The sequence below is a fragment of the Salminus brasiliensis genome, chromosome 7 (assembly GCF_030463535.1).
Source record: "Salminus brasiliensis chromosome 7, fSalBra1.hap2, whole genome shotgun sequence".
Taxonomy (NCBI): domain Eukaryota; kingdom Metazoa; phylum Chordata; class Actinopteri; order Characiformes; family Bryconidae; genus Salminus; species Salminus brasiliensis.
In genome coordinates this window covers 21,401,365-21,411,483 of record NC_132884.1, presented here as the reverse complement: position 1 = coordinate 21,411,483, position 10,119 = coordinate 21,401,365, and the positions used below count along the sequence as shown (strand labels likewise).

The 10,119-nt window shown below is 46.2% G+C and overlaps 1 protein-coding gene across 1 annotated transcript; it reads right to left on the bottom strand.

The window, feature by feature from the left end:
* Nucleotides 1-9,619, bottom strand: amotl2a (angiomotin like 2a). Its single transcript, XM_072684108.1, has 11 exons — nt 9,407-9,619; nt 7,828-8,619; nt 7,546-7,738; nt 6,121-6,265; nt 5,886-5,972; nt 3,828-4,123; nt 3,530-3,729; nt 3,343-3,444; nt 3,075-3,241; nt 2,493-2,675; nt 1-2,218 (listed from the first exon to the last, which is right to left on the bottom strand). The coding sequence occupies exons 2-11, from the start codon at nt 8,541-8,543 to the stop codon at nt 2,121-2,123; spliced, it is 2,187 nt and encodes a 728-aa protein (XP_072540209.1). The 5' UTR covers nt 8,544-8,619; nt 9,407-9,619; the 3' UTR covers nt 1-2,120.
* Between the last annotated feature and the right edge of the window lie 500 nt (nt 9,620-10,119).

Below are 10,119 nucleotides of genomic sequence, written 5' to 3'. Positions count from 1 at the left end.
TTTTTTTAAAAGATATATATTAAAGTTTTATTCAATTAATGAAATGTTAATGGCATACAAAACAAATCCCATTCCAGAAGTTCACAGCAACATCGAAGTATGGGTCAACCAGTCTGAGTAAGGTGTCTACATTTCACCTCACTAGTTCTCGTATTCTCATTATATAACTTATTTGTAATGCAAATCTTTGGCATTATGTTCATGTCACTAGATACTATAAAAGGCACAATAATATACAAAATATATTAATGTTTTGTTTCTTTTCCAAACAGCCCTTTCTGTAAACAGTCCAAGGAAAGAGCAAAAGGGAAAAAAAGCATTCAGAAAGCATGTGACTCCTCTACAAATCATTGACCAGCAAATACTTTGTGTAGGAGAGCTGGTAGGGAAGAAGGGTTGTGTTCAGTGTTCAGTAAGGAACATGGTGCAATACTGATAACCCACACTTCCAGTCTAGAGTCACTGAGAGAGAATGTGGCTTTCCACAGTGTAGTTACAATGAAGCGCAACTGGGTTAACCCTTACTTTACCATTCTAAGCGGGTCTTACTTGTGAATTCACATCACAGCATCTCAGCTAACCTTTTTGACCACAGAAATGTAAGTTAAGGCAGTAACATTTCTCATAATACCATAATGTCATTCCATGTATGATCAGTGATATTCATGTCATTATTATTAGAACATTGAAAGTGGTCAAATATGATCGAATGTCTCCATGTCGCTGTATGGAACAAGTCTACTAATCTGATGTTCATGGTAGGACCAGCTACCGTAGTTGCATGGCAATAAATAGCCCCAGAAAGAGAATAGTATCATGAATGCCAGTCATGTGAAACAGGCCAGGGGTCAGGCAGCAGATAGCCTTTTACACCAAGCAGGAGCATGCCGCCGCGGAGGGATGCGAGAAGATTAGCTCCAGCTTGTCAGCGAAGGACAGAGAGGCATGCCGGGTAGCTGCTGTTAGAGGCACAAAATGATAATCTGGCATTTGAAGCATCAGCCCCTGACCGTCCCGAGGGTGACACGTCTCTTAAGTGTCGCTAAAAGAGACAAGTATGTACCCAGCAGCTAAATCCACAAAAGGAGGCTTCTCATTCCACTGCTTAAAGCAGGGAGAGAGAAGCCCACTGGCGGCCAATTATAATAAGAACACCAACTGTAATGTTAATTTAGTCGAAGGGAGTGTCACAGTTCAGTCAATCAGTTTTAACCCAACTATTCTGGTAAAGAGTGTAATCCTAGGCCTACTGGTTTTGCGCTACAGTTGGCTACCCGCAAACTTTGCGACTCTTATTTTGGGACGTTTTAGGGTTGCGCAGTTGCGACAGCACATGTCTGCTAAACACAGAACGACCAAAGTTAGCTGTTATGTCTCTCTGTGTTTTAGCCAGGAATGCAAGATATTGTCTTACATGGAACGGTATTACTGAGCCGCTTGCGGAAAACACTGCCCTTGGGTCATCATCTTTCAAGGGAAACGAATGCGCAGACACGACAAAAGTGTATCAAAAATAGTTGGATAGAAAAAAAACAGACATTCAAAAGTTCTCTTGTATTCCTTCCTACACCTTCTCACATACAATAACACTCTTCAAAGAGGGGGAAAAACAACCTCACAGCGGTTCAGCAGCAATTATCATAAATATAAATACAAGGCAAAAAAAAAAGATACACGCACACATACATACATTCACACACGCACACACACACATACTGTTTTATATGTTTTTTATGCCATATCACAGCAGCCTCTTGGAGTTCTGCAGAGTTACTGTACAAGTACCTCAGATTCCAACTTGCAAGGCAAGCTGGGAGAGTCACCAGAAGAGTGTGCCTTTTTAAGTGTAGAGAAACTAGTCAAGGGAGCTCAGCTCTCCTCTCTGCACTGGGGAATATCTGGGGTGTCCTCTCTGCCCTCTCTCATTCACCTCCTTGCTTTGCCTCTTCGGAAAACAGACTGGCTCCATAGGTAACCACTGTCTCAAGCACCATTAGAGATGAGGGGTATTGCTTGGCAAATCCCACGTGGGTCACAGATTCAGGCAGCATCACGCCAAATGCAGATCATGCATTAAGCAGAATTTGTCTGAACTTGGCAAGAGTTCCACTCCACAGTCTTTAGATGAGAATCTCCACAACTTCGCTTTCGGCACTGCCGTTGCTGCTCTTGGATGTGCTGGCAAGAGTTTGGGTCTGTGGCGTCTCTGTGGTAGGATCTACAAAAAGAAAGATGTTGCAAATGTGATTAGAAACACATGTAAACAAACATACTACGTTCCCTGGTCTAACTGTCCAACCAATTACCTAATTAACAAGCCCTCCAAGAACTGTAGTTGGTATGTAAGAGCAGGGAAAACACTAAAGTACTAAACACTAAAGTATGCAAGCAGGTCCTCTGTGGCACTAATGCTTCAAGGGTAACCATAAAGTATAAAACCCTATTTGTTTATTTTATACATTTCTGGTAATTGAGAGTGTACAGGTACACACCAGAGCTGGGCACAGGTGTGGGCTCTGAAGCAGCTGGTGTACTGGTGGGCTCTGGTGTGCGGTTTGTCTCATCTGATGGCTCGTCACACTGTGTGCTGCTGTCACGGCTCTGGGCCTTGGACAGCGAATGGGGTGTGGGGGGCAGCATAGCGGCTGCTGTCTGGTCATCCGAGAGGCTCTTCCCTGCCAACACAGACAGAAAAAGGAAGCACTTTAATTGCCAGCTCTTTTACACACACACACATGCACTCTCCCCACCACCCCACCCATACACACATCTGCTTCCCTATGGGCACCACCCTCTCTCTATTCTGGAGGCCCTATTCCAGAACAGGGACATAAAAAATGCATTCCGGTTCACAAGACTTGGGCCTATTTGAAGCACACTGCCAGCAGCCTCAGTGACATTATTTTGGATGAGCACATTCTTTCCTGGCAACTTTACATAGCTGTCTCCTGATGGTGCCACCAGTTGTCTGGACAAAATCATGGGATGTTTCAGGCAAGCTTGTAGGCCAATGTGAATTTCCCCACTGCGGGACTAATAAAGGACTATAAAGGACTATCTTGTAACCTCCTCACCTTTGGGCCGAGCGGTGGTCAAGGTGGTGGCTGTGCTGATAGATGGGACGGATCGGGCGGGCCGGAGACCGGTGACTTCAGGCTTTCCCTGCTCCCGCCGTGAACGCTGCTGCAGGACCTTAATCACGGCATCCTTCTCCAGCAGCTTGGCATACAGAGCTCGAATCCTGCACAAAAACAGATTTTTAGTGATTCTTCATATTTAGCAAATGCCAAACAATTAAGATTTCCTAAAACATTTATGCTGAATTAAGAGAATGTTAAGTACCTATTTTCCATTTCCTGGTGTCTGTGGTTGGATGATGGAAGGACCTCGTTGAAGCTGTTATTGGGCGAGTGCCTGGGCGAATGGTTGATGATGGTTGTGTCCCTGTTTAAACATGGAAAAAAGTCAGGCATGGTACTAAAAGCTTATACTACATGTGAAGACAGGTCTCAAACATCACTTTACTCACCTCTGGGCAGCAGCAGTGGCTGCAGCGTCCATGGCAAACTGGCGCATTGTGCTCTCCTCCAGATACTTTTGCTCCCAGCGGGTGATGTCAGCCTCCAGAGCCAGGATTCGCTCCTCTCTTTCCCTCAGTCGCTGTTGCAGAGTAGAGGTACTCAGGCTGGATGAGGAGGTGCTGCTCAACTGCTGGCCTTGAGACTGCCACTGAAGAAGGAAGAATGACAAGACAAGACGGTTAGTTGATACAAAATGTCCAGCCTTGCCCATAGCAAGCTGCTCTCAAGCATGGATGCTGAGTTTACCTGCTGTGCCCTCAAACTCTTCAGCTCATGCTCCAGTCTGGTGCGAAGCTTCAACTCCAGCGCCTCCCTCTTCTCACAGGCAGCCTGCAGCTGAGCCAAAGCACTCTGTAGTCTCTCCACTTTCTCTACGTACGCTCGCTTTTTCCTCAGCTCCTCCTCCAGCTGCCTGTTCCGGACCTGAGCGGACACCAAGGCCTGCTCCAGGGCCTCCCGGCGCCTGCACCACTCTTCTCCAGAAGCCCTCAAACGTTGTGTCTCACGCTCCAGGCGCTCCCGCTCGCGCTGGTGCTCCTCATCTACACCAGAAAGACAGAGGGAACAGCAGTAAGCATCAAAGTTTTCTCACAATGATTCTACAGACTTAGCATGGAAGTATTTTGGCATGTGTCCTCTCCCTCTCCATCTAAAAGGGTTTGTGTCTTTGAGGCACAGTGAATGCAGCGGGGGAAACTGACCATAGTTGTTAAGAGGGCTGTGAAATGAATGGCCACACTTAAGGTCTAGGGTGTGCCCGGAGCATTCCCCGGCCCTCCACTTCATTCTAACTGATTCTCGTGAGACAACCTTCCCACAGGAGTCTGGGACAAAGGAGGACTGCTTGATTTACACATGCCCGTCTAGGCCGTAGGAGGAGCAGCAGCATATTCTTTGCTGTCCTTTGACCCGACATTCCAGGGATTCGGCAAAATTCCCAGACTACCAGTGCGGCCAACTGAATTACAATTTGGTACGCCAAATTCCACAACCCCAATTAGCACTTAACATCTCTTCGCATTGAGAGAACACACTTCACCTCCAGTGGCTTGTTTTTTTGGGGTCTGAATGCTTTGCTGAGCAAGAAAACAAATTAGAAAGCATTAGTTCTTCGACTCCCCTCAGTATTCAAGCCCTGCTTATACAACCCAAAATGCCAAACAGGAATGGAATGCAGACTTCCTCTTATCCACTTATGCACACAGGCGTGTCTTTATATCCAGTGGAACTCTGGAATGCCTTTGGGCCAATTGGTAAACAAGTAATACAAATACCTCCTCAAGGTCATAGAGTGCTAATGTAGGTTTTGCTTTTAAAGATATGAGGAACTGAATCACATGCTCTCCTGAGCTAACAGATTCTGAAAGGGGTTGGTGTACATCACAATCGGTCATTTCGAAACATTTCAACACTCCAAGTATTTACAGAAATGGAGACACACAGCCATTAAGGGAATCCGTTCAGTGCTTGAGGGAAAGCTAATTCCATTATGCAACAAAGTAAGGATCACTTAGAGCAGATTAGTTTCCAATGAAAGGTCCAAATTAACATTCTTTTGAGAGGGCTGTAATTCAGAGAAGGTTCATTCAAACAGCTTAACAATGGCCAAAGCGCTTCAGAGATTGCTTTTGCCATCAGCATCTGAATACCTCTCCTGGTATTGCACAAACCTGTTTACTTCATTTCTGCATTCTTTAGCACCTCTATGCCCAAACAAGGGAAGACAGTAAGCCAGGTCTTGCTTAAATCTGGAATGGATGTCAGGGGCCTCCAGAGAAGGGTGTTCAGGCCTCTTAGCCAGAGCAGAGGGGGTGGGGTGGGGGTTGTGGGGATACATTCCCTGAGTGTGGAATAGCCCAAAATACCTGAAAATATTCCAGGAATCCAGGCCGCATTTACCAATGCTGTTAATAATGGCTTGTGCTCAAGTTCAGAGAGCAGCTTTCTCAGTTGGAGAAGAGCATGTTCCTCTCTGCTGGGCCTCAGCTAGCACAAACGAGCAACTACTCACACAGTGAACTCAACATGCCACTGTAATTTGTCACAGGAGAGCTGCCTTTTGCAATGCTAATGGACTGTTTAATCTTGGAATGTGATATGTCAAAACAAGAGCTTTCTCAGGAATCACAGCCATCACAAACTTGCAGAGCAGTGTCAGCAGAGGAATGTTAAGGTATGTCCATATAACCAAGATAAAAAGGCTAAACAGCTGCAACATCCAGGGCTTCTGGTTCAACAACACATTACACATTAGGAGAGGGATCTGTTGAATAAAGTAAAGTGTGGGGGGAACTTTTTACTTACTCTGCTCAGCCAGTTTGGCAAAGACGTGCTGACTGTGATCTTGATCTTCCATGGCTGCTCTCTGTTTGTTGGCTGTTTCCAGGCGATCTAAAATAAGACACAGAAGGGAAGAAGTGGAAATTTGAATTCGCAGAAATCAAGCTTTCCATTAAGCCAAGCCCAGATTAAGATATTGCACGTTTTAACTCAATAGGATTTGCCGCAGTATGGGAAACGGCTACAGAACGGCACTTACCCCTAAGGTCTCTGTTGAAGTCGTGAAGTCTCTTGATTTCACATTCAAGCTTGCTCCTCATAGTTTTTTCAAGACTCTCTCTCTTTGCAGATCCTCTCATAAGGGTCTCATAAGCCTCTGATATCCTCTGAATCTCTTGCTCCAGCTAGAAGGTAGAGAAATCAGCCTTTTGTCATTTTTTTTTACATCTGATCACAGGAATTCCTCAGTGGTCACTTCAATGAGCTTAAAAGTACACCTAAAAGTAAATTGAGACAGGATGGGTGAGAAAGAGAGACAGGGAAGAATGTGCTTGGCTGGCCTGCTCATTATGCTTGCCCACAAGTGAATCACTCTCTCACAGGTCTCTTCGGGGACTGGGAATTGAATCAACATTCCAGAAAGAACACTTATGAGTCCCAGGTGTTTGCACATTCATCTCCCTGCATGGCGGGATGCCAAAGGCAAACCAAAGGAACAAAAGGAAGAGGACGTGTTGAAGACAGGCCAACCTGAATGCTACAGATATCCCTACACTAGTAACAGGGTGGAAGATCACTATTCCACTAATTCACTGTCACAGTGTTATGAATAACAAAGAGGCCAATCTGAGATGCAGAACATAAACCCCACTAGAAGACACAGGGTTCCTTTAGGGCTTCTGCTTTGGGGTGAAAGTGAAAGAGGCCATTCAGTCTGGAAGTCCACAGCTGTGGGGTTCACCCATCAGCTGCTGAAGGCTCAGAATCCCTTCACCACTCTCAGACAAACTGGGATGAGCTCCGACATCTGCTCCAACTGGCAGACAAAGGAGACCTCAGCAGAATCCAGGGAGCCCCCCCCTTCCTGCTTCAATTGATAGCCTATTGATCCTCAGGAGCAAGGCCTGATCTATAGAATCCTCAATGTTTATGGACAATGCTCTTTTCAAAGGGAACCTACACTTAGGAGCTCCTAAGGTCCATAAATAAACTGAACTAGAATATACAGTCTTTCAAACAAGCTGACCATATTTCTGTGTTTGAGCAGAATCTTAGCATAAGTAAACATATTTGTGCAAAACAGCCAATGTAAGCTAGTTTCCTTCCCGGATTACTATGTTATGGAAAAAAATTCTAGGCATTTCTGATCATGACAAATTCTCTACTCTTTCAGGAACTAAACAGAAATTTGAGGAAATCAGTTACTGGGAATAAACGCTTCAAAATGAAATCAAAATCCTTGTGATCCTTTCCACTGCACACATTCCTACATGGCTAGAGAGCTAATCTCTACGGAATGCAGCTTTTGGCAGTGACTAGCACACTATGATTTCTTTCATCCACACCCACTGTAAGCCATTTTTGAGTTCAAAACAGGAGGGAACGCATGTGAACAAATGCCTATTGAACATGTGTAAAGGGAGAGGCATGCCGAGTTTACACACAACCGAGTGATCTCTCTTACCTTTTGTAGTCGTGCAGCTTTCTCACTGTAGCTCTCCACTTCCCTCCTCAGCTTTTCATTTTCCTTTATCAACTGCTCCATTTGAGGATTAGGAGCTTGGATGCTGTAGCCTCCGACTATGACCTCCTGGCCAGCAGGGGTCATTGTGGGCAGGGCATTGTGTCTGACCACCTGTGCCTGGGCTGGTACATACCTGCAACAAAAGCAGAGCTGGTCAGGTTATCAGTTAGTTTCCAGTGAAGACACTGTGATACCTGTAGTACTACAGGGTGCCGTGCTTACCTGTGATGCTGAGAGTGGAAAGCAGGAGGAGGTTCTTTGTAATAGTGTCCATTCTCCTGTGAATGGCTCAGCATATATCCAGGGGATCTGACCGTAAAGGGGTACTCTGGAGGGGGTCCGCGTTGATCGTGCCCGTCATGGATAGCGGCACCAGCGTGGTTACCGGATAGCTGGGGGTAACTGTGCGATGAGCTCATTGGTATGCTGTCGTGGGCACCATTTCTCTCCAAGGAAAGCTGCATGAGGCGCTCACTAAGTGACCTGGCGTGCTCCCGTTTGAGATCCCACGTGCCCTGGTCCTGCTCGAGCCCTGAATCTGCACCGGGGGTGTCCAGACCGCCCTGCTGAAGGCCGGCCTGACCCCTCTGTGAGGCCAGGTATTGCGAGTGAGCCTTGGCCTCCTCGTAAGTGGGTAGCTCCTCTGTGTGGAGCTGATAGAGGTGGCACACAGGGCTTTCTGAATGCTGGTAGTCCCCCTGGTGCTCCTGGCCCTGGGGCTCCTGTCTGGTGGACATCTGGAGGAACTGGGACTCCTCCTGAGTGAGGCTCTCTAGGGACGAGCGAGGGCTCCCTGCGCCTCCGCCGCTGCCGCTTCCCCGCAGGGCTTGCTGCTGGATTGCCAGGAGAGTGCGTGTGTCTGTGGGGTTCCCATACCGAAGCTGCTCTTGGATCAGCCGGTGCAGCACCGTGCCTGAGGACTCCTCTGCAGTTCTCATCTCAGTCAATTGAAGTGCAATTGCAAACAAATACAACACTTGGAGTAATGAGCAATTCTCTGGCTTGGCCGTCAACCTGGGTTAGAAAAAAATGACCATAACAAGTTAGTCATGATAATAACATTATCATAAAAAGTTAGTAAATTTGCTAATCATATCCTATTTAAACCAGTCCTAAATGTTAGCCTGCTTCATCAAGTACCTAAGACATGAAATTGCTTCAGTGAGAGCAAAGAGAGCCCTGAGTGGGTTTCCCTCCACTCCACATGCCTGCTCATGAGCAACACCACGTCAGCCCCGAAAAATCCCACACAAGACCCCTCAACTGTGGCTTTCTACCAATATCCTCCCCTGCAGCAAAACCAAAAACACTTCCCATGCCAATGAATTTCATACAGGGCAGCACTAAAACCTCCAGGTATGTCTAACTGGAGACTGCTTGACCTTATGGCATTATTAGAGGGTGAGTGAGATTTCTGCACCAGCATTTGCGTCAGTCATTCCTGCTCCAAATTCCTCTCCTTTGCCTCACCTTCACGCAACTAAGACAGCTCACTCTTGAGTAAACAAAGAGGGCCCAATTCACAGCAAAAGGGCTGCAGTGTCCTACCGGAGAACCCAATAACACAACCCGGGGTTCAGAGTCACAGGCAGTCCAGGCTGGAGTCAAGTCTGAAGGCACAGCAGCACGGGGGCACTCAGACCCGTCTTGACTCAACTAGCGAGAGAACTACTGACTAACGCACATCCCCAAAACACACCGGCTAAAAGTTAGCTAACTAACAGCTAATATGGCGACTTTATTAGCTTAATAAACGAGACTAATATACTGAATAGCGTCGTTTGTTTGTTCCAAAACTCACCAATTCACTGTGGCATCGCGGCAAAAACAGAGTTGAGGACGGTGATTATATCAGGTATTTTTCTTCAACTGTAAGATCCTTTACAAAGAAAAGCAGGCGTTATATTTCCATTCGTGTTTGAGCGTGAACGTTAGGCTCTGTGAGCCCAGTGAGCTCCTCCAGTAGACTGAGGCCAGAGGGAGGAGCCGCGGCTATTAAACCGCTGAGGCTCGATTGTTCTCCGCAGCTGGAATGTCAGGAATGCGAAGGCTGCGAGTCCCTCAGGGATTCACACAAGCCCCGCCCACTGGGCCCGGATTGGCTGGTGGCACTCCGGCTCCTCTGCTAGAATTGGCACACAGGTTATGTGCTTAGAAAAATGTCGTTTAATCATATTTATAATGAGTTATAAATTGTATTATATAAGAATAAACTAGAATTATGTAATAATAAACTGCTAGTGGAGGATTCAGATAAATGTCGATCTTTGTACCGGGATTGGCTGATGAGATTTCTGCCTCTGCAGACAAGGATTGGCTAGTATTTCTTTGTTTATTTTTTTTAATTAATCATGTTTGTATTTGTATTTACTCAAACCTTAAGAGGGTAAAACCACTTGGTAAACTAACTGCTAACTAACAGCTACCCCCCTTAGCCCAGATTGGCCAGCCTTAGCGCTGGAACTGGGTACACGAATAAATATGGATAAATTTAATATGGATGAGTAGGACTGG

Excerpts from the sequence above, each read along its gene's own strand:
- amotl2a (XM_072684108.1), bottom strand. The coding sequence starts at position 8,543 with ATGAGAACTGCAGAGGAGTCCTCAGGCACGGTGCTGCACCGGCTGATC. Across the intron at positions 3,242-3,342 it reads CACCAGGAAATGGAAAATAG|GATTCGAGCTCTGTATGCCA; the intron begins GTACTTAACATT and ends GTTTTTGTGCAG. Across the intron at positions 2,676-3,074 it reads GACCACCGCTCGGCCCAAAG|GGAAGAGCCTCTCGGATGAC; the intron begins GTGAGGAGGTTA and ends CTGTGTTGGCAG.